Source organism: Rattus rattus, chromosome 9, assembly GCF_011064425.1.
Source record: "Rattus rattus isolate New Zealand chromosome 9, Rrattus_CSIRO_v1, whole genome shotgun sequence".
Lineage (NCBI taxonomy): Eukaryota > Metazoa > Chordata > Mammalia > Rodentia > Muridae > Rattus > Rattus rattus.
In genome coordinates this window covers 43,457,427-43,477,444 of record NC_046162.1, presented here as the reverse complement: position 1 = coordinate 43,477,444, position 20,018 = coordinate 43,457,427, and the positions used below count along the sequence as shown (strand labels likewise).

The following is a 20,018-nucleotide window of genomic DNA, read 5'->3' as shown; positions in this document are numbered from 1 at the left end:
CTTCTAGAGGACCTGAGTTGGGTTCCCAATGCTCAGGTAGGGCAGCTCACAACCACCTGTAACTCTAGGTTTAGAGGCTCGAAGCCCTCCCCTGGCCTCCTTGGGTACCTGTACGCATGTGGCATACACACTCTCAGACCCGCATACACACACAAATAAAATTAAATAAATCTCTAAAAAATATTTTAATTTAAAATGAGTTTGGTTGTTATACCTGAGCTAAGGAAGGGTAACTGTCCTGTGCCCTTCGTTAATTTGGGGTTGGGGGGGGATGAAGGGGCTTTGATTTTCCATGGGAACCTATGACTTTGATCTCACAAAATGCATTTATTTGTGTGTACATCTATTTATTTATGTCAGAGATCAACCCCAGGGCTCCAGGTTTGCTAAACAAGCTCTCTCCCACTGAGCTATATCCCCAGCCCTTAGACATTAGTCTTATGTGATTTAATAAGAATATATGCTAAGAAGTGACATCAAAATCCTGGTTAATTGAACAAGGGACGCCAGTCTATGCTTGCTGCACGGGTGGCCCACAGGCTGTGGGAACTCAGAGAAGTCTATGGCTGACTCCTAGTAGCCAAGGACACCTCTCCTGGGGCCCCCTGCAGCAAGTGGAGCAGTGTGGGTAAAGGGCCTCAGTCCATAGCCCCAGCCCTCGGCCCAGGGCTTCAACCAGCAGCTCTCACCAACCTAGCCCAGTCTAAGGCAGTGGAATCCAGCCCAGCCTAGCCCAGCATGCTCCGGCAGCGCTGCCGCTCCTCCTCCTGCTTGTCCGCCAGGCGGCTCTCCAGCAACCTCAGTTCCCTGAGCACCGCCTTGCGCATGGATGGCTCCAACTCCAGCACTTTCTCCAGGTCCGCCTTGGCCTCCTCAGCGTTCCATACCTCCGCGTGAGCCCGTGCGCGCATATAGTAGGCCTTCACGATCCCTGAGGGGAGAAGCGCGCTGCTGCACCCATCCGGCCAATCCCCAGAGAGACCTGGCCTTAGGCCACCCAGCCTCTGTTTCTGCCCAAATCCTGCGACCAATTTCACTTTCAGAAGTCTGCATTGTTCCCACGGAGGACCCAAGCTGTGTCACCATCAGGCCCTGTCCTCATGCCTGACCAGTCTGGGTGACTGTGAGGCTCAGTGCGGTAAAGACGGAGGTGCATGAAGCAAGTGTGTGCTGTAGTCGTACTTGTTCAAGCGCCTTCTTAAACAATGCCAGAGACCTGCTCTCGGTGTCCACTTCATATTTTACTCTAGATTGCTGGCCTCCTCTCAAAGCCTGGCCACTACTCCCAAATTCACAAACTACACTGCCATTTGCACATTTGAAAAACATAAAATAAGTATGATTTTAAAGCCACCTCCCTAAAGCCTGGTATAAAATGGCACATATCTGAAAAGCCCAGAGCGCTGGAGCCTGAGGCAGGAGGATCACAAATTCCAAGTGAGCCTGGACTAGAACACCGGCCTCAGTCTGAAACAAACACCTCCCTCCATAAAATACCGCCCGCCCAGAGGCACATACAATGCAGTTGCTGGCTTGTGGAAATCCACAACCTTCCATGCTTCACAGCGTGGGAAAGGTCTACTAAGGCCTTCAAAGGTGGCTGGACCTGGCTGCCCCATCTCGCCAATGCCCATCCTGCCAATCCTCACTCCTACTCCCTGACTCCCGATCCCCCACCCCTCCCCCACCCCCTCACCCCTGACAGGGCTGCACCTGGGTGGTGTCGTAGAATGTCGCTGGTATGCTCCAACACCTCATAGTACTCCTCCTTCTTCAGCAGGCACTGGCAGTAGTTGAGGATCAGTGTGTTGATCATCTTCTCCAGCTTCAGCCACTCAACCTCCCACGGCTTCTCCTGCGGGGCGGAAGCTCAGCCACCTGCAGCTTAAGGCTCCTCCCAGCCCACCCAGCCAGAGGTAGCCTCATACCTTGGTCTGAAGGTTCCTCAGGCACACAATGGCCTCCTGGTACTTGGCGGCAGCCTGATCGTAGCGGCCCAGCTTGTAGAGCCTGTTACCTTCTCCATGAAGAAGAGGCACGGCCTGCATCCTCTCTTCATTATTCAAGTTCCACGTCTCCCTCTGGTACTCGTTTGGGGCCTCCACCTAACCCAGGAGCTACAGGTTAACCAGGCAAAGACCAGACAAGATGGCCCCCAGTGTCCTTCTGAAGTGGTTTGCTATGCCCCACAGTGAGGCGCCATACAGATAGGGCTTGCTGGTTAAGACCTTGCGAACAGAGCACAGAAGAAGCGATGAGGCCCAGTCCTGCCCTAAGCAAGTCAGTGCCTTTGGGCAAATTATGAGAATGCTCTTTTCCTTAGGAAAGTTTGCTTTCAATAGCTGGAAAATTGTCATGAGCACTCACTGTGTTAGCACAAGACACTTTTATTGCCATCTGGTGGGAATTTATCATCATAATAACACAAACATGTAGTATCTACAGAGAGCATCTTGGAAGGGATGTTCTTGCTCAGTGCACAGACACAACTGCTCTTTTTTTTTAACTTCCCCATACGACTCTCAGGTTGAGCTTCAACCTTGCTCATAAGCTGAGTCCTGACCTGGCCTACGCCTTGAGCCTGGTTCTTCTAGATCCATGCAGGATCCCTTAGTGCGCCAGACCTGAGTCCAAACCCACACATCACGGGGACCAAGGAGCAGGCTGCAACTCTAAATCTTGCAGAAATGGATGCAGATAACCAAAATAAATTGAGTAAAAATGATAAATCCATTTTCAAACATTGGTTCCAAATGAGCTTTTCCCTGGTGGTGGTGGCAGGGTGGAGGGGTGGGCGAGGGGTGCTGTTTTTGCCACTTTCAATTCTGCTGGAGTCCCTGACGAGCCTCTTTACTCTTCAGAAACTTGTAAAGTAGGCATGGAATAAGGGGACTGCGGCATCCCTCCTGACCTGGGCCAGCCTCTCCCACACCTAACTCCCACCTGGAGCAGCTCAATGAGGAAGATGAGAGGCTGCGGCTCCTTCTGCAGCTCATCCAGGTCCTCGTAGCCCAGCGTGTGGTACGCAAACATGTTGGCCAACCCGCACGTGTGCACGTGCCAGCTTGTGGGGTCCTTGCCTTCAGCCACCTGCCGCAGGCTGCGGGACAGCATAGGGTAAACCCCTGTGTGCTGTAGAGATATGGGGGGGTGCCTCAGCTATCAGAGCTAACCAGGCCACCCCCAGCCCACGCTGCACCCCTCACAACAGAGTGCTGATGTCCCCGGATAACCCCACCCCCAGCACAACCATATTTCTCCATGTACCACCAACGGCTTTATATCTGTCAGCACCTCTTGTCCTTATGGCCACCGATCAAAGGAGCCACTGTGGCTCTCCCGGTGCTGCAGGTGTAGAATGAGAGCCTGGAGAGGTTAAGCAACTACATAGCTAGGCATGACACAGACAAGATTCAAACCTGCCTTCCCAAGCTGCGCTGTTAGCCACATATTGCCTCTTTATAGCCTCGTGGTCCATATAACACATTTCTTCCCCCAAGGAACCCTTCAGTCTCACAAGCCCAAGGCGCCCATCCTGCAGCAATGGAGGGGCAGGGTCCCTGAACTGAGAGAGCCATTAAATATGACAATACAAATGCACATCTGATCTGATCCAGCTCCATCCAGTGCAGAGTTAGCCCTTAGGGTTTAGCAAGACCTGTTCCATGCTAAACCTCAACTTTCCAGTTAAGCCTCAGAGCCCAGCTCCACAGAGGTGATGTTGCCGAGCTCAGGCCCACGCAGAGCAACTCTAGTCCCTTGTTGCTGGTAGAAGAGATACAAGCTGAGAGTTGAAGGTCACCTTCCCCACCCAGACTGGCCTGGATTAGCCCAGATGCCCTGGGCTGACTTCTGAGAGGCAAGGCCAGATGGCAGGTGCCTGAGGATTAAGGCTAAGGTAAGGGAGGGGCACCAGGCTCCCAGCAACTTGCTTCCAGGAGCAACCCACTGGAGTCGCTTGAGCAGGACCTCAGACCAAGGCTGGATTCTGCTAGACACCTCTCAACCTGGAAGGCCCAGTGCCCCATCCCGTCCCCGGGGTAACAGGAGAGAATCCAGGAGACAAGGAGACGTTGGGGACACGGCAGGTCTTTAGACTCCTAGCAGCCACTTTGAGAAAGAGAGGGATCCTGGATGCCTCCTTCCAGTGGCACAGCCACTGTCATTCATGGACTCTAGACATCTGAGGGCTCAGCCAAGCAGGGAGCCCAGAACTATGGTTTCCTCTTTGCTCTGTGACCAAGGCCCCATCTGCACTGGGAGATGCCACCTGCATTGTCTCAGACCCCGCTCACTGATTCCCAGCTTGAGTCTGCCTGTGCCTGTGAATCTCTTGTCCACAAACAATATGTTGAGTTTGAAGGTCTGGTTTTTAGTTGGTTGGCAGTGTTTAAACAGAGAGTACTAACAAGTGAGTGCTGAACTGTATCGGAGTCCAGAGCCCAATATCCTGCCACTACCAGCCCAGGGGTGGCACCACCCACAGTGGTCTAAGTCCTCCCAAAACAATTAACAATGAAAATGCCCCGATGGGCTGATCTGGTGGGAGCATTTTCTCTATTGAGATTCTCTCCTCCAAAATGACTCTGGTTTGTGTCAAGTTGACATAAAACTAGTCAGCATACCATGTGAACGCCTACTCACTCTTTAAGACTCAATTCCATGTCACCTACTTGAAGAAGTTCCCCCCCCAAAGACTCTAAAACAGCTAGCTTTCCACCTTTTGTGACCCCAAAGTCCTCTGCCCTTGTTCTCTATGCCATGCCCTGGTGGCCTTTCACTCTAAAGGGCTAAGGGTCTGCTCCTCCAGAATTCAGTTCCTCCAGGATTGAATCCACCTGTATCATTCCTAAGACAGAATAGGCCGAGTCAGGTGCCCAGTAAGTGCTTGATAGTGTGTGGAAGAGAGGGGGGGAGGAAGAAAACATCATAGGGAGATGAGAGAAGACGGGATAAGATAGAGAGATAGCGGTGAAAACCTGGTGCTAGGGAGATAGTAGGTCAGGGAAATCGCCTGTTGCTCCAGTGGGAGGACCTAAGTTCAGATCCCCGGAGTCCACATAAAGCGGATATGGTTGGAAGTGCATCCATAATACTGGCAGTCCTACAGGCAGATGGAGAACAGAGACAGAAGCTCTCCCTGGACGCTCATAGGCCCATTGGTGTACTCAGCATCAAGCAACGAGAGACTCTGTCTCAAACAAAGTAGGAGGTGAGACTGACCATTTGAGATTGGTCATGACCTCTGACCACCTCCACACATACAGACACACGGACAAAAACAAAAACAAAAAGTCTTGATTGTGAATGAACTGATTGAATTGAGAACTGAGTAGAAGAACTTATGGATGGATAGATGGATGGATGGATGGATGAATGGGTGGATGGGTGGGTGGATGGATGGATGGATGGATGGATGGATGGATGGGTAGATGGAGGTGTGGGAGGTTTAGTGATGAAAGACTGGATTTTGACTGAACACCTGTTAAATTGAAGGATAAAGAAAATCGTGCCTGGGGATGGGTGGGTGGATGTATAGATAATGTATGGCTCATATGACAAGTGACTCATATGCACATTCATGAAAGCCGTGAGCATTGGGAAAACCAACACACACCAGGTCTAAAACTCGCCCACTATGAGATGTACGTCACACGACTGCTGAAGTGGCCAGAAGACCACAGCGTCACAGGTCAGCTCCTGGAGGGAGCAGCAGCTTGAGACTTTGCAAACAGCAGATTAATCGACTAATCGAGCTCTTGTTGACAGCCTTCTGTTCATGTAGCCAAACACATTACCACATACGCACCCTGGGGAGCATATTTGGCGGGGAACTCTGGCTGGTGACTAGGCCTTGTGGAACAGAAAGCCTGAAGGAGATGCACAGGAGTCTCACAAGGTCCGAGGCGCCTCTGAGAGCAAAGGCAAGAGAGATGGTTCTGAACTAACATATCACAGAATAAGCCAACTTCATAAAGTCCTGAACTGACAGAAACACACGCTTTAAGTTGATGGACATTAAGCTAAAAATAGTAACACTGGGACTATTGCAAAGAACGGATACTGAGGCCCTGCACTGAGGAGCATCCAGGAGTAATGTACTATACACATCCCTGGTGACTGGGACTGCAGTCTGGCCTTATCGAAAGATGTATGTATGTATGTATGTATGTATGTATGTATGTATGTATGCATGTACGTATCCAGCAGGAAGGCCAAGGGCCCCACTTGGATCATGGCCCTCAACTTGTTTGAACCAGAGCAAGTTACTTCCCCTCTCAGAATCTTCAAGGTTCCTCAGTAAAATGGCAATGTGACTCTTTAACATTCTTCTAGCTGAAAATAATAGCTCCTACCTTTTAATCGCCTTATAAATACTGTGGCTTCTGCTCATTTATATCATATTCTGTGGTTCCCAAAATAGCCCCGGACATGTCTATGTTCATTTACAGTTGAGAAGAGAGGGTGGGCGGCAAGAGGAGAGAGGATCTCTCAGGTCACTCCACACTAATAGAGCACATCTCAAATGCAGTCTATCTCTCTACAAACTGCTCTTTCAAAAAGGTCATTAGCTCCCCATGAAATAAAGAGTATCTATCTACCATCCACTGTGAAAATCCAGGGGGAGCTTTGTGATAGACAGCTCAGCTTGTCAACACCTGAACTCACCCATCAATCTCAATCTAGCATGAGATAAGCAGGCACAGTGGGGCCCTCTGTGAGAAGTTTACAGAGCTATCTCTTTAAACAAAGGCTGGGGGTGGGACTCCATTGGTCGAGGGCTTGCCCAGCGTGCACAAATCCCTGGGTTTGATCTCTGGTACTACATAAACAAAATGTAGTGGCGCATACCTGTAACCCTTGAAACTGGATGATAGAGCAGGAGGGTCAGAACTTCAAAGTCATCCTTAGCTACACTAGGAGTCTGAGGCCAGACGGGGTAACGGAAAACTTGGCACTAAAATAAGGGGGTGAGAAGGAGAGAGGAAAGAAAGAACTAGAATCTTTTCAAGCCCTTAAGGCTAAAAGCCCATTTTTCAAAAATATAGGAAATAAAGGAATAATATGTCAGACAATTACATTCAGAAGCAAGCAGCTGAATCCAAGTGTGTATCCCTCCAGGACTGCTAACTCGGTCCCTGACACGACCCCAAGGAGGCAGGAGACTCCAGGGAGGGAGGAGACACAGAGCCACACTGCCAAAGCCTAACACATTGACCTTATTTGGATCCTGCCTGATCACAGAAATGCCACTTGTTTATAAAGAACAGGAGAGAGCTGGAGGGATGGATCAACAGTTAAGAACATTGGTTGTCCTTTCAGAGGACCGGAGTTCAGTTCTCAGTACCCATGCCAAGCAGCTCACAGCAACATGCATACACATACTTAAAAATGAAATCTTGTAAAATGGAGTAAATTACATGGCCAGAGAATCCAAACTGTGACAGGCAATTGGGGAACATGAAGGGATTGTTTGGGTTTTCTGAAAATGTAATAATGATGGTGTGTGTGTGTGTGTGTGTGTGTGTGTGTGTGTGTGTGTGTGTGTGTGTGTCAAATTCTAGTGTCCCTATATGAGTTGGCCCAATGTCTGGAATTTGCCCATTCCATGTGGGACATGGAAAAAAGTTCCCAGGACAGAAGTGGATACAAGATAGGGTTGTGGGTTGATAGGTGGCAGGAACACAACACCTTTTTTCTTGACTTTTGCATGTTTGAAAGTTTCTCTAAGAAACACTCATCCCTCCAAATTTCAAAACAAGAAGTTGTAGAGATGTTTTATGAGTGATATAAATGTGAACTAAGTCACAGAGTTAGTAGGAACAGGGGGAGGGGGGAAGGGACCAGTGGCATTAGTCTCTAGGATCTATGATGCTGAGCAAAACGGAAAGGGGAGCCCTCTCCCACCATGCAAGTCCACATGCTCTCACGGCCCTTGAGCCAAGCATATACTCCATATCACTTTAAGGCCTGCTTGTCTGAAGGGCTGGGTGCCATGTTTGTAATGGCAGAGAATGGGGATTGAGATTTCCCTTGGGGCATCTTGTTTTACCCTAACTTTCCTGAACACTGATGGCTCCGGGAAGACTGTGAAGGGACAGAATAGGGAAAGAGACATGCTGTGTGGCTACTTACGATGGTGTCGCACCAGAACTCAGCCACCTCACCCAGCCGCATGGAGGTCAGCAGCGTCTCCCACACCTCCAGCTTGAACATGTTGCCAATGATGATGTTCATGGGCTGTCCCACCTGCTTGCTGTCGTCGATCACCGTGCGTTCTTCATCACACTTCATTGTTCGGAAATGAAAGGTCACCTAGTCCCCAGAACAGAGGGCCCCGGTGTAGACATACCTCCCCAGTTCCAGTAGCTGTCACCCAACCACCACAGGCTCCCAAGGCTGTCCTTGGAGTCAGCTCATCCACATCTCATAAGGTAAGATGCCTCCATTCCCCCTCCAATGCCTATGAGTCCCTACAAGAAGCACATTCCTTTCCAGCAGACCTTATACCCATTTCTCACAGCCAAGTGCCAGGAATTCCTTCTCCAGTAAGCTCAAATGTCCAGAGATGTATTCATCCACCCTGAGCGATCCATCAAACACAAGAGGACAAACTCCACAATTCCTGAGGTTCCTTCCTACTCACTTGATATTTGGAGCTCTGGAAATTTTCCTCAACCCTTTCTCTTAGCCCATGCTACAGTTACCCTGAAAACTACCAAAAAGGCCTGTTTATAAACTCCAAAGCAAAGGAGCTGGTGGACAGGAAAGGAAAGGTGCTGGGTGGACAATTCCAGCAAAGGCCTGCCTGGCTGGAGTAGGACTACCTGTAATGCTCTGGGCATAGCTGAAACAGAGAAAGGGACCATGGGGCCCCATATGGAGCTAGATACTCACTCTGGAGCCAGTGATGAAGTTGGGGAGCTCTCCTGTCCCCCCATGCAGAATGGTCTTCTTGACACCCTCCACATTGAGAAGTAGAGAGACATCCATGCTGCAGGTAGGGGAGAGGTCTGTTCAGACCTAGATAATTACCAACGCAGGGAATAGACTGCTAACACCCAGGAAGAGGCCTGTGCGAGCCTAGATAATCCCACCAGAGGGGGGGGGACAGCAGCTGACACCCAGAGGATTTCCAGACAGGGAGGGAAGAAGGAAGGAAGGTGGAAGGAAAGTAGTCTAGCCTCTACAGAGTCCCAACTTCCGCATCCCTCAGGATGCCTCAGGAGATGCAGATCCCCATCTGACACCCATAGTTACTCCATCAGACTTGCTTTTGTGACACCTCAACAAAAATGGCTCATGGATATTTCTGTGAGAAGGCGAGGAGGAAGTAGACTGGGGCCATCTGAGGGAAAAGGAGAAGGCTCAAAGCCACCATTGCCTGTCCTGTGCCTGTAGTGCCAACCTTGTCCCAGTCTCTGTCCCTTAGCATCTCCATTTCCCCTGCTCCTCTCCTCCTGGGGTCTGGAAGGTTTCTAGCTTTGGGGTGACTAAGAGAGTTACCCCAGTTCTTGGGGAAATTGAAGAGTTCCTAGCGTCAAGCTTCTGCCTTCACTCTAAGGTCTGGCTCGAGGATGGGGCTCTTCCCAGTCCTTTGTAGGGCCTTTGTCCTGGGTCCTGAGATGCAGGCAGAGCTTATGTGGAGCCCAAGGAACCCGGGGGTGGGACCGGGGTTGAGGGGGCTCGAAAAGAAAACGTTAATGTGCCAGCTTGGTGTTTGGCGCCACCTTGTGGCCACATCAAATTCTCATGCTTCTTTCCCAGAGCCCAGGGAGACATTATAGCTGACTAGAAGCCAACCAGAACTTCCTACGTCGACGTTAATGACTTCATGGCCTTGGGTGTCTCCAGCCATCCTTCCTCAATTCCCTTCTCCAGGAAGGCCAGAATCCTGGGGATATCCAGCACCCTCAAAAGTCTCAATTTCCGTGAGAAATCCTTGCCTAAAAGGACCACACGTATAGGCCGACTGGTCAGGCACAGAGGAGGCAGCCAGGCTTTCTGAGTGCCAGCGGCCCCACTCAGGCTGTTTCCATCCCGGCCTCAGAGAGGAAGGCTTTTTGCCTCTTCCATCTCTCTCCAGCCACACAGCAGCTTAAACGGACATGTTGCTGAGGAGGAAGGATGGGCCATCGGGAAATCAGGGGCTGCCATGACCACACAGTGGGTCAGGCACTGACTCTGAGCTCCCTGCTGTATTCACCCCCGACTCAAAGAGTGGTCTTGTGAGTCGCTTTATAATGACTCCCTATAATGTGGTTTCCCTTTGGGATATTTCTCTCTCCTGATCGGATACACAATGGAAGAAAAGGACCTTCATGCCCTCTCTCCATGCTTCACGCCCGGCTACTGTTTCCATATCTTACTTTGCAGAGAGTCAAATAGCACACAGCAAAGGGATTCCAGAGGCCAGGCTTCACTGCTGAGGGGGCTGCTGGTCCTCGCCTCTTTAGACCGGAGCCTCAAATCTTTTCAAGGCCTCGTTGGAATACATTTCCAGGTTCCTGTTCCTCTCTTCGAATCCAGCTGACTTCCCACTCTCTTCAGATCCATTCTAAACCCCTGCCCTAACCTTCAAGTCTCTGGTCCTGGTCCCCACCCTGGGCATGCTCTCTGCTTCTCTCAGCCTTACTCCAGTCAGTCCTGGAATGTGGCAGTGTTCCTGACATCACCCCCCCATGCAGAGCCTCAGGTAGAACGACACATATTTGGGAAACCCAACCTCCAACCCAGTTAAGGTCCCAATGCCCCATGTACATCCCATAGTCCCTGGCTCTACGTGTCCATGGCATTCTGCACATAGTAAATTCTGGATGTCTTTTTTTTTTAAATATGAGATTTGAAAATTCTGGGTGTGGGCAGAACTAGTGAAATCTTTGAGGCTGAAACGGAAGCTGGGGAGAGGGGGCTGCTGGAACACCCCTCTTCTACCCCCTCCCCACAGGGAAATGTAGAGAGCTGAGCCTCACTTGGGCTTTTGGCTTTACTGTCCTCCTCCAGCTGAGGAGAACCTGCCCCTGGCCCTCAACAAAGAGCTACACCGGTGCCCCCCACCCCAGCCACTCTCTATGTAAGGCTGAAGAGAGCAGCTTCCCATTCAGAAGAAAATACTTCTTCTGCCTTCTTTCGTTGCCATGGAGACTTCCCTTCATTAACCTGGTCTGCCAGTTAGGTCTCCAAGTGGCAAGAGGGTAGAGAGCTGAAAGCATTCAGAATTCTCTCTACACACACGCGTGCATGCACACACTCTAGATGCTTAGCAAGGATGCGAGACCCAAAGAAGGAACACGGGCCTCAGAGTCAGAGACCCAGGACCTCGCCTGTCTGAATCTCCAGTGTCGTCATCAGTAATGAGGTTAAAAATAGATCTGACTTCCTAGAGTCGCAGTGAGAACGGAGGAGCAAGAATGTCGATGCTCTGAGCCGAGTGTCTGACACGTGGTAAGGACTCAGAAATTATAAGCTCTTATTATGGACGCCTCGACACGCCAGGCGCTGCTGCGGCAGATGCTGAGTGCGGGGAAGCGCTGTTTGAGAGATTCATTTCCTAGTGTTTCGTCTTCATTGAGTCATACCCACACTTTGAATTCCATCTTCATAGAAACCACTCTCTCTTCCTCCCTCTGATTCATTGCATGCGTCTCCCAATTAGGATCACAAACACAAAAGGCCTAACACAAGCAGGTTGAGAAGCAAGCGTTTGTGATTCCTGGTGAACAGTCCTATGGAGGAGAGAGAGGCTAGCGGACAAAGTCATCAAGCAAGCGAGAACAAACCTCATAGGCTTGCAAACCTCAGCCGAGGCGACAGCAATAAAGCTTGTCCCAGCACATCACAGCCATTAGAGGAAATTTATTTGGGGTTGTGTGTGTGTGTGTGTGTGTGTGTCTGTGTGTGTCTGTGTGTGTCTGTGTGTGTCTGTGTGTGTCTGTGTCTGTGTAAAAGTGACCTTAAATATATGTCCTGTGCAAAAATAAGACAAAGACACAAACACACAGTCACAAAGACAAATGCCTACAAACAGGCTCTGACTGGCCAGCTCATTGCCTGGGTCTCGGGGTTAGATAATGAGCAGTTCTCTGATTATTGGAGATTTGATCTGGAAATACCCACCTCTTCACACACGCTGAACTTGAGACCCATGGGTGTAAGAAAGAAGAAAGTATGGTTTAATAAATCACGAGTTCCCACTGGTGGGATTAGGGAGACTTTGGGGGAGCAGGGACCCAGAGTGTCTTCACCTTGGGTCTGTTGGCTTTAAGTAGCCAGCAGGAGGCGTTGAGACCCAGAAGAGTCCTTGCTTCAGGGGTCAGGGGAGAGATCCAGGCTAGGGAAGCTGTGAGGTCTGAGGAGAAACAGTGAGGGTGTCAACCCTGGTCACATAGACCCTGCTCCTGCATATATGGCGTTTGGATCCTGCACACTGCTACGGTTAGTGAGTGAAGTGTTTGGTCAGTCTCTCTACACCTCAGCTACCTCATAGAGCTGTAGAGTACCGGGGATAAAATGGGCTCACCGGAAACAGGGAGTGCTTTAAAGTGGTATATACAAATCAACCATTATCGCAGGGGGTTGGGAGGTGAACACTGATGTTTAAGGAGAGGGTCAGACTTCCTGACACCAGGAAGAAGCCTGAAGAGGAGTCTCACCCCAGGCTTAGGCAAGGAGAGAGGAGGGAGAAGAGTAATGTTTCTTCGAAGCCCAGGTAAGAGAGTCCCTTTGAGGTGGCACACCGGGCCCCTTGATTTCAATATTGGGGAGGCTGAGCCAAGCTCGTGGCCAGTTAGAGTCCATTCCCAGCCACACAGAGGCACTGTTTTTAAAAGGGGTGAGGCAGGAGGGATAGCTTGTCCCCTAAAAGCTCTACTGTTCTTGCAGAGAGGCTTAAGTTTGGTTCCTCCACACCCACATGGGGTGCCTCACAACCATCTCTAACTCCAGCTCCAAAGGATCTGACTTCTTCTGTGTTGCCCCACCCCATTCCGTAGGCACTTACATGCACAGAGACACATATTTAAATATAAAAATATTTTTTTAAAAAGTCAAAACCATAAAAATAAAAGCATGGGAGAAAGTGATCCAGGCGTTGCTGTTGTTGTTTGTCTCCGTCGTCTTTGTTTTTTGTTTTTTTGTTTTTTTTTGTTTTTTGTTTTTTGGTTTTTTTGGTTTTTTTTAGCTTGCTGGGAGACTACATGTAGGAAAGAAAGATTGAAAGGTGCCTGGAGCAAGGCCCGGCAGAGGAACTGACCTAACGGGTGGAGTAGTTGATCTACAGTCTGTCCCCTCCTCTGAGATGCGCTTTCTTGGGCGCCAGCCGGGTGGTTTGTTTGAGGAAGAGACAGGGGCAGGGCCATCTCGCAGGAAGGAAGAGGATTAGGCGGGGAATTTGAAACAAAACTTCCCAGGGAACGCAAAGCTCAGCAGTCCCAGCCTATCGTTGTGACAAAACTACTGGACGTGAGAGAAAAGTTAGTCGGGGTGAAGAGCTGAAAGGGGTGCCCGGGGTGGCAGTGACCTGCGCCCCGCAACAGCAGCATCCTACATAGCACCCTGAGCAGCAGGCTGGAGGGAGTCAGCCTAGGAGTACGAAGGAAGAGGCGCGGCCACCAGGGACCAAGCAGCCGGGATGTAGGGAGGAGGGTGGAGGGGCTGGGCGGCGACGGTGGTCAGGTGGCCATCTGGACCCTCGGCCGCCAGCCAGGCGGGGGTCCCCGAACGATGTGTGGGCGTGGCCAGGCCAATCCCAAAGCAGGATTTACAGTCACGAGAGAAAAGAACCAATCGAAATACAGGGGCAGCGGCGGTGGAGGGCCGATAGGGCCAATGGGCTGCAAGTACCGGGACGGGGCGGGGCCGCGCGGAGTTTCAAATCGGCTGTGGTGGGCTAGGAGAGGGTGTTGATTTTCGGGTCCTGGTATCAAGCAGCGAGGTGAGCATGCGGGGACACTGAGGGGCCTGGGGAAGGGGTCTCTCGGGAAGCTCGGAATGGGAAACAGGTCAGGGGCTCTGGATAGGGCCTGCAACACAAAGGGAAGGTCTGAGAGTTGCAAACGCCCCTTCAGATCCGAGGCTTTGGTGGATAGCCAAGTCTGCTCCGGAGAGGAAATTTTGTCAAAACAACTTGCTGATGGTGCCCTGCATACGCGCCGAGGCTCCGTGATCAGTGTGCCACTCCGTTTAGCCTACGGGGAATAGGCTGGGATGGAAAGATGGACAAATTGCTGCCTTGTAACCGAGGCAGTTGCAGATCATGACGCCATGGTCACCTCTTTGACATCCACTGTTGCCCAACAAGGCCTACAATGAGTGGTTCCACTTCATCTCTTCCCCGGTTCCCAGGGTCCCTGGAGCCTTGAAATGGGGCCAGGGAGTTCTCTGGTGATCTTTTGACCTCCCCAGGATCTATCGGGCAGAGGAAACTGGACCAAGCACATGGCGTCTCAGTGGCAAGGCATGAGGACCTCCGTGCGCAGACGATCACTCCTAAAGGAGGAACAGCTAGAGAAGGAGGTGACCCGGTCTGCTGGAGGTCATCTGGAGACCGGTCCCTTGGGCTCCCTGTGCAGACAGTTCCAAAGGAGGCTGCCACTGAGAGCAGTCAGCCTGAACCTCGGTAATGGCCCCTCCTGGAAACGCCTGGAAACTCCAGAGCCAGAGCAGCAAGGTCTTCAGGCTGCAGCTCGCTCAGCCAAAAGCGCCTTGGGTGCCATGTCCCAGGTAACAAGGATGCCACTGGCTGTCTGTTTACAGAAACATCCTTGGTGTTGACGGTTCTATCCTCAGGGAGGCTGCAGGAATATAGACTTTGTGGGGTCTTGGGGTTTGATTAGGTTCTTGCCATTCTCCCAGAATCCCAGTCGTTCTGGCACATAATAGTTTCCCAGCAAATCAGTGAGTGATTAAGGTCATGGAAGAAATTGATGCTCCCCATGCAGGGTGACATGCTATGTCCTATGACAGGAAATTGCAAGAAATGGCTGTCTATAAAGAGATACCAGTGTCAAGCTTAGTGGATAAAGACTTCCTAGGTTAGGGGACTCTTCCAAGATCACTCAGGAAAGGGGAGGTACGTGGAGGCAGAGGGCCAGTGGGATGGTGTGAATCCAGCCTGGATGCTGAAGAGGCCCCAGTGTGAGGACTAAGCAGCCAGCACCGTGAGGGAGGTGATCCCGTGTGCTGACTGACGCCCGTCTAAATTCTCCCAGTCACGCTATTACACCTTGGCTGTCAGCTGTTTGGTAGGGAAACCCAGAGGAGCTGGGCTTGCAGAAGGGAGCGATTTCCCGAGCGGTTCAGAAGGCAGATTTGAGGGGTGGTGTTTGTGTACAGTGTGTCTGGGGGCCTTTGTGCAGATATCTTTTTTTTTTAATTTTTTAAGATTCATTTATGGGAGGAGCGTTTATGCAGTGGCACGTCTGGAGGTCGGAGGAAAATGTGCAGGAGTAGATTCTCCTTCCACCTTATGGGTTCTGGAGATCAAACGAGTTGTGGGGGTTGGTGGCAAGACGCTGTACCTGCTAAGGTATCATGTCGAGCCTACATGGGTCTTTAAACCTGGAGCTAGAGGTGTGGGCAGGTGTCCCCTGGAGAGGACAGAAGCTATGAGAATGAACAGACCTCTAAGGAGAGAAAGGGGAATGGCCCTCCTCCTTGGCATCTTGCTGGGCATCCTGATGGTGTAGAGAGAGAGCAGAGGCTTCTGACGACTCCACGGAGAGGTCTCCTTGCCAAAGCCTAGCTCTGACTTGGAAGAGCCTTAAGATTGCTTTCAACATCTATAGCTCAGAACAATGAAGTGTGACGTCTTGTCTAAGGTCGCCCAACTCATCAAACTTATCTTGGGCCTTGCTCCAACTTCTGGGTTCTGGTTTGCCAAGGCATAAACAATCTAGCAGAACTGTCTGATCCAGCCACATGTAAAAGATCCCAGGGCTGGGACTCAGCCCTGTGGATGGTAGGGAGCCGTAGAAGGGCTTAGAGCAATTAAGTGTTATGATCAGATCCGTCATCGACGTATCTGTTTAGCCTGGGATGGAGAAGGGACGAGAAGGAGTAAGACCAGGGTAGGATGAGAACTGACTGGTATCCACCAGCCTCCCTCCCTCTCTGGGTTCATCCCTGCCTCAGGGCTCAGATGTAGAGTGGCCTTACTGCTACACGCTGAGTCCCTACACTGGGTCTCTGTAAGTTCTTACGGAGAGAACCATCTCACAGGAAGTCATATTGTCGTTCTTGACTTACTGTCGCTGCTGCTTACTCACAGCAGACTGTTTGCCGGACAGGCCCTGGGTTGGAGGGATGGCTGGAGGGATGGCAGGAGGCTGGTAGCCCACCTTGGTCCTCTCTGTGCCAACCTTCTCACGTGAACCCATCACAGAGGATCCAGGAGTCCTGTCAAAGCGGCACCAAGTGGCTGATGGAGACCCAGGTGAGAGTGAGGAGGAAGCGAGGAGCCCAGAAAGACAGAGGGTCGCCACCACCCAGTCTGAGTCCGAAGAACACTCGGCTATGCAGAGCCAACCGGGACGCTAGAGGGGGAGGACATCCTCGCCTCTCTGGCCAGATGGGTCCACATGCTCATCGCCGTCAGCGGCTAAGGAGGGAGGCTGCCCTCCGGAGCCCCTGTTCCTCCACAGATCCTCTCTGCTCTCCCAGGCAAGTAGTCTAATGAGCCCGGCATGATTTCCCTTTCTGTCCCATGAGTCTCCTCAGTACTACCTGGGATGAGAACACCCTGATCCACCTCATCCTTGTTCTGGCCCAGGTCTGTCCCAAAGCTAGTGAGGACCTAAGGGGAAAAGTCTCTCTGAGCCCTAGTTTCCCTAACTGTAAAAGGAGTAGGAGGCGAGTATCACTCCCTCCGAGATGAGAGACATCTGAAAGACCAAGGCACAGACGCAAGCCCTCACCTAACCATTGGTCAGCCCCACGGGCCTGCATGTCACATCCCAAAGTGAAGGTCTAGTGAGGCTTTCCCAGTCCCCCAGGGTCACCTGGGCCCTGCTCAGGGCTCTCAGAATCCCTGCTGTGACATCTCCTCGTGTTCAGTGAGTCTGACAGCGACCTGGAGCCTGTAGGAGCTGGAATCCAGCATCTTCAGAAGCTGTCTCAAAAGCTGGACAAAGCCATCAAGGCTGAAGAGAGGTGAGCTGCATCCTGGGGTCAGGGTGAAATGGCCAAGGGCCCCTTGAGCCACAGTGTATTTCTGGAGAGGGTGCTGGTTCCAATACCAACCTGCCCCATGACCAAGACCAGTCCCTGTCCCTCTGTGCGTCAGCCCCTGGGATGATGGTGAAGGATGCACTATGAATCATTCAGGTCTTGGATTCCCACCTTCTCCTATCACCTTGAACCTCACATGCGGCTGGGTCCCTGCTTCCTGAGAGACCTCCCCTTCCTCCAATACCTTCCATGGCTCCCCTATACCCTGTCTACCCATTACTTGGTAAAAGCAACATGGTTGCTATGGAGTCCCTGGTCTATCTGTTCGAGACTCCAATCTGGGGGCAGAGCCTTGGCTCTGAATCTGCCCTAACTTGGAAACTGTTTTCCCACTTTTGTAATGGCCACAAAGGGGTCTTGGGCCGTATGTCCCCCGTGGCCACGTTCCTACCATTCCTGCAGGTTCTGGTCTTGTCTAGTCTGTGCTTTCAGAACATAAAGCATCCCAGGTCATCAGCCCCTCCTCCTTCTCTGCCCCTAGCGGTGACATGACCGTCTCCCTTATCCGTGAATGAGGACAGCAAGCACCCTACAGGTAAGGACTGCTTCTTTCTCTGTCTCTTCCTCCTCCTCCTTCTTTTCCCACATATAAGTTTGCATGCACACTTGCAGGAGCGCTAAAGAAATGAATGGATTAACCACAGGGTGGGTGGGTCCAAAGCAGAGAATAAAGTGTGTCTGAGTCGTCCAGGTCCCTCAACCAAAGCTGCTACCCTTATTGTTCTCGTCAAATGATTTCAAATGACTGAAAGCCACCTCCCAGCCTCTCAATTTGCAGAGGGGAGCTAGACTATCCTACACGCACTGCCTTGAGAATATGGAGACGCACGCTGGAACCTCTGTCTTACAGGAAGCCAGCTCTGTCCAGCCACCAAACCACTGGGATGTCCATGCTACCCAACCCATGAACTTCCTGGAGGCGTCACTGGATTTCTCAGCATCCCCAGGCCACTGCTAACAAAGACCTGACTAACATGGGGTCCAGAACCCTTTTACTTCAGCCATATCTGGGCCCACTGGTAACCACTGGCCACAGCCTGAGAGTGATTTAGGAAGCCCTTGAAGAGGTGATGGGAACCGCCCATGTTCCCCCAGGGGACTCCTGGACTTAGGCACACTCTCCCAGCTCTCCAGCCTCACAGTTTCCATCCATATTAGGAAGGTACCAGAAGATGCTAGATAGTTCTGAGTCGAAACTAGGGTCAAGACCCCACGGGAGTCATCCCATGAGCCCTCCCCCTGTATTCCCAGGGCAGAGATTCTGGAGGACCCACTTTCTGCTCCCCACCACCAGAACCCCACAGGAAGAGAGATATTTGCAGAGTGTGCAGGTCTCAGCTCTTGGAACCTACTTATAAGCTCCTTAGGGGCCACGGTGGGGAACGCTGTTCCAAAGCAGTTTCTTCTCTCGGTAAATTATTTAAGACATCTGCTATGTCATTCTATTAAAAAGATACCAGTGTGTCAGTTTTGTAGATCACATCGGTTTTTTCATAATAAAAGCTCGCTTTTGATGCCTGGCACTTTTTAATATATATCTACACATATCGTGACCCCGCACTGAGTGAAAACTCGGAGCTCATTCTTGTGTCCCCTACCCCCTCCACTCCTGTCCTTCCCTCAGAGGGAACCAGAGTAAAAGAAAAGCTTTTTCACCTTAGCCCAAAACAAAGCACATCTTAAAGGCAAATAAGGTTTTTTTTTATTTAAGTGACAACATTTCAGAGTTAAAAACAGCTCACATCAAAATCAAGACCAATTGTAAAAATCTTTTAACTCCATAATGCTGTTTTTTTTGTCTTGTTAGAAATCAGATATTTTACATTTTCTTTTCTAACGGATTTTGTACAAGGCAGCCATGAGGACTAAAATAAACCTTTTCTATCACAGAACCATCCATCACAGAGAGGACTGGAAGTTACACACAGGGACAGGCAGACCGTAGACAAGGTCAGACCGGCTGCCACCACTGAGTAAACAAAGAGAAAAGGACAGTGGGTCTGAGTCTGAGGGGGAATGTCTCACGCTAGCCACCCTCCTGGCCTCCCGCTCCTGGTGTCCCCCATCTCTTCCAGAGTGTAGAGTCAAACTCTGATTTTTTTTTTCTTCCCAACCTTCCTGTTAGTTTCCCAACAAGATCAGAACTCAACGGGGCCTTGATACTTGTACTAAATGTTTAACTTGGGTGTAGAAGAAATTCCTCCCAAGCCCAGAAGAAAAGAAAAGGGGATTTTTTTTTTTTTTTTCCAGAGCACTTGGAATGGAACCCTGGGAATTCCACTGGGAAGTTGGTTGTTTAAGGCGGGGTCAACTGCAAAGCTCCTACAGTCAGGGAGCCCCTCCCAGGTGGGGCTTCACCTGAGCCGAATCTGGAGCCTGCAAGAGTGGCACCTCCTCCAGACTTGGGGGCACCGGTCTGGCAGGATCCAGTCTTCAATAGGTGCCATGTTTTGTCTGCAGGACACTTCCGGGACACAGCTCTGGGTTGCAAAGTACAGTTTAAAAACCATTAGATACAGCCTCCCCCCTCATTCAGAGGAGCACCCCAGGAATCTCAGGGATACTGGGGTTCAGATACCTATGTTGTAGCCCAGCACCCAGGCAGGAAGGCTGTTTGTCTGGATGCATGAAAATAATTTACTCTTTAAAAAATATCTCGTGGTGCTTCAGGGAGGGGTCGGTCTTTGGGGTACGGGATGTGAAGCCGGAAGAGCGGACTCCAGCAACCCACGACAGGACAAGGGATAAAGGAAGTTAGCAGGCATCCCTCAGCCAAGTCAGGACAGCCACCA

General features: G+C 50.9%; 2 protein-coding genes across 2 annotated transcripts; one reads left to right on the top strand and one right to left on the bottom strand.

Moving 5' to 3' along the window:
- Nucleotides 1–310: 310 nt before the first annotated feature.
- Nucleotides 311–9,011, bottom strand: Aipl1 (aryl hydrocarbon receptor interacting protein like 1). The gene is made up of 6 exons (XM_032913100.1): nucleotides 8,899–9,011; nucleotides 8,137–8,316; nucleotides 2,944–3,132; nucleotides 1,929–2,105; nucleotides 1,714–1,855; nucleotides 311–931 (listed from the first exon to the last, which is right to left on the bottom strand). Exons 1-6 carry the CDS (start codon nucleotides 8,992–8,994, stop codon nucleotides 729–731), a joined length of 987 nt encoding a protein of 328 aa, XP_032768991.1. The 5' UTR covers nucleotides 8,995–9,011; the 3' UTR covers nucleotides 311–728.
- Nucleotides 9,012–13,921: 4,910 nt separating this feature from the next.
- On the top strand, nucleotides 13,922–18,740 carry Pimreg (PICALM interacting mitotic regulator). Its single transcript, XM_032913676.1, has 6 exons — nucleotides 13,922–13,933; nucleotides 14,404–14,721; nucleotides 16,382–16,659; nucleotides 17,053–17,148; nucleotides 17,708–17,761; nucleotides 18,077–18,740. The coding sequence occupies exons 2-5, from the start codon at nucleotides 14,437–14,439 to the stop codon at nucleotides 17,739–17,741; spliced, it is 693 nt and encodes a 230-aa protein (XP_032769567.1). The 5' UTR covers nucleotides 13,922–13,933; nucleotides 14,404–14,436; the 3' UTR covers nucleotides 17,742–17,761; nucleotides 18,077–18,740.
- Nucleotides 18,741–20,018: the final 1,278 nt, after the last annotated feature.